At 33.8% G+C, this 3,600-nt stretch overlaps 1 protein-coding gene across 1 annotated transcript; it reads left to right on the forward strand.

Annotated features, from left to right (window-relative positions):
• Window positions 1-1,695: 1,695 nt before the first annotated feature.
• On the forward strand, window positions 1,696-2,877 carry LOC122317296 (glutathione S-transferase-like). Its single transcript, XM_043134292.1, has 3 exons — window positions 1,696-1,964; window positions 2,065-2,113; window positions 2,210-2,877. The coding sequence occupies exons 1-3, from the start codon at window positions 1,815-1,817 to the stop codon at window positions 2,659-2,661; spliced, it is 651 nt and encodes a 216-aa protein (XP_042990226.1). The 5' UTR covers window positions 1,696-1,814; the 3' UTR covers window positions 2,662-2,877.
• The last annotated feature ends 723 nt before the right edge of the window (window positions 2,878-3,600 follow it).

Consider the following 3,600-nt stretch of genomic DNA (forward strand, 5'->3'; position numbering starts at 1 on the left):
TCAGATCTTATCATTTTCAATTACGTTATATTTTAAGTTGTTTTTCTTGTCCACTACTTAAATAACACTCACTTAAGTGTGGTTGAGGAGGATAAATATTATAATAACGTTATTTTGTCTATTTATTTTGTTATCTCAGTTTTGTTTATATATTTAATTTTTTTATTTACTTATTATAAAAATTACTATTAATATATTGATATTTTTTATATTTCTAAAAATGTTTAATGATGTTAAAAAAATATAAAATATAAAATAAATTTAGCCTGGGGTGCCGCCTAATACTCTAAATATTATGATGAATAAGAGCATTACCTTTTTTTTATTATTTCTATCTTATGGACAATACCTCCAATAAAGTTTAGGAAAAATATAGTTACAAACATAATTGTGTATTAATATGTGTACAGTTAAAAAATAAATTTTATAAAAAATAATGCTAATTTAAAATTTGAATATGAATGAATCAATATTAGTATGCAGATTAGTACGCCACTTTTCTTGTATGTAGCAAAAATCTAAAGTTTATAATTTGCGCCCAAGCCCTAGTTGCATAGGGAGCGAGAGTAAAGTGAAAATTCCAAGTGTTTTTTTTTTTTTTTTTTTTTAAATTCAAATCTTGTCTATAATTCAAAGAGAGATAGATATTAGAAAGATTTTCCATTATTAAGTGTTGGGGTCTACATTACCCATAAATCCAATATGTCTTAACATTTAATATCGTAAAATTTATATATGTTATCTATCATTTTTTAAATTATATAAAATATCCAAATTATAAAAGGCCTGGTTAAACATGGATGGCTTAACAATATCAAATTCATTGAAAAAAGTGGCTGCATTTTAGACATAAATTGTTTGACAAGTTTTATGAACTTGAAGTATATAAATTATTTGGTGTTATTATTATTATTTTTTTATTATGGAATACAATAGCATTCAAGAGGATGAACTCTGGCTAACATATGCAGACGAGAAAGGTTTTAAATATAAAAAATATTTATAAAACAAATTTAAAAATCAAAATATAATCTTTTAAATTATAAAATAAACCGCATATTAAAGTAAATGAAGATACATCAATACAGCTGTAGCCCAGAGCCTTTCGCTATCTCAATTCATGCACTGATGGTTAGCCCAGGGCCCCAGAGCCCTTCGATATTAATTAAATGGCTCAATTCATGCACTTGTTCATCGCGCGCATAAAAAATACATACGAAAAGACACCATAGAAAAACTTTAGGGTCATCCATGCGTGGTCGACCGGCAGTTTCCTCTTCCTCCGTTTCTTAAAAGAAAAACTGAGCCAGACCACTAGATGTCCATTCTTTTAGTTGATGCGCTTGGGATTGTCTGCTGCCATTTACCTACTTGTACATAAAATAATCACTACTGCTATTGTTTTAACCATTCATGCAATAGGGGGAAAATGCCAGAAAAATACCAAAACAAAATCGTTGAAAATGGGGTTGAAATAATCTGCTGCCTTGCAACTTGAAATGAGTTTTGTTAACTATAAAGTCGTGTACTAATCTACATATTAATATTGATTTTTTCATATTTAAAATTTAAATTAGTACTGTTTTTAATAAAATCTAATTTTTGACCAATCACATTAGATTAGTACATATATTAATGCACAGTTATATTTACAATTAAATTTTTTCTCTTGAAATTAGAGCATTCTAGAGGAGATGAGGCTCAGTCTAAATCCATAATATACATAAAGGTATCGACTCTCTCTTCATAGCTCTGCTCCTTGGTATATCTCCTCTCTCTTCTTATTTCTCGATCATAAATCACCATCCACAATTATGGCGGGCATCAAAGTACATGGATCCCCTTTCTCAACAGCTGCGGCTCGAGTTCTGGCTACCCTTTATGAGAAAGAGGTTGAATTTGAGTTCGTTCCGGTAGACATGAGAGCTGGTGAACATAAAAAGGAGGCCTTCTTGTCCATCAACGTAAGGAAAAAGAAGCCATTAATGTATCGCAACGGTTTGAATGAATTGTAATTACCACTTATATAATTCTGCTGAATCTAATTTATTGTTGTGGATGCAGCCGTTTGGTCAAGTTCCTGGCTTTGAACATGGAGATCTAAAGCTCTTTGGTAAAGTTCATATGCAACCGGCAGAGATTACCTAATACTTTTAGTGCATGAATGCAATTAGTGTGATTTTCACGATTGGACCCTTTTTTACTGCAGAATCAAGGGCAATTACAAAGTACGTTGCCAACGAATATGCTGGGAAGGGGACCGACCTGGTATTCGGAGACTCTAAGAAGAAAGCAATTATAGGGGTGTGGATGGAGGTCGAGGCCCACCAATTTGACCCGGTAGCTTCGAAGCTTGTCTGGGAGCTGGCAGCCAAGCCAGCGTATGGAATGGGCGATACAGATAAGGCAGTTGTAGAGGAGAACGAAGCTAAGCTGGTTAAGGTCCTTGATGTCTATGAGAGTCGACTGGCTGAGTCAAAGTACCTGGGATGTGAAAGCTTCACCTTGGTAGATCTGCACCACCTGCCCTGTATAAATTACTTGATGGGCACTGAGATTAAGAAGCTCTTTGATTCCCGCCCCCATGTCAGTGCGTGGATAGCCGATATCACATCTAGGCCAGCTTGGTCGAAGGTCGTTGCCATGCAAAAGCGACAGTAAGCAGTAAACTAGTGTCGTGGTGCTCTAGGGGGTTCGTTCGAACTCAATAAGTATGTGTTTTTTTCCTTCTTTTTTTGTTCCTAGTGTTTCAATCTCCCCCTGTTCGGTGTCTGGACCTGTGCTATTGGGTTGTTTTGTCTGAGTTCTTACTGGTGTTTTGCCTTCAATCTTTAAGTTGAAGGGCTTCAAGTTTATGCAGTATTCCGTTGTTTTTCAGTTTTTTTCAGTTGTTAAACCCAAGAATGACCTTTGCGGGGTTTAAATAATATTTGATTAATCAAACTATCTTCAAATGAAATAAATAAGACATCCATGTAAATTATTCTAAAACAAAACAACGTTTATGAAGGAAATCTTGTGAGAAAACACTTATACAAGCTTTGAAATAAGCGTGCAAAAGAATTCCGAAAAGCTATCCGAGAGAGTTTTTAGTTTTCTTCTTGAAGAATGTGTGACAAAGAGATGGGATGATTATGAAATGGGCTGGACCACTTCTATTATAAGTGAGGGATGAAGAGAGGGCTCAGAGTGAGCTTGAGTATTGCTCTTAGACAACCCAAAAAAAGGGACAAAACTATCTTAAGATATTTTCTCATGGTGGAGTGTTGAGTTGAAATAGTGAGGTGGCCCTTTAGCTTATCCCTTTTAGATCCTTCTAGGCCCTATTTTAAAAAGATCTGGTCATTCAAATGGGCATGCAAAACTTAGTCAAGAAACAATGCTAATGAGGCCAAATTTGTGGGCTTTAATGGGTTTAAACCGAATGGACCTCAATTTAAAGTTTTAAGAAGGTTTGGATTGTTATCAAGGCCAAATTTAATTTCCGTTAGACTAATCAAATATCTAAGGTTGAAAAAGGTTGAATAATGACTTCTAACACAAATTTGAAATATTAATAGCATATGAAAGTAATTTAATCAAGTAATTAAAAACAATAAC

Source organism: Carya illinoinensis, chromosome 7 (genome assembly GCF_018687715.1).
Source record: "Carya illinoinensis cultivar Pawnee chromosome 7, C.illinoinensisPawnee_v1, whole genome shotgun sequence".
In the NCBI taxonomy this organism is placed as follows: Eukaryota; Viridiplantae; Streptophyta; class Magnoliopsida; order Fagales; family Juglandaceae; genus Carya; species Carya illinoinensis.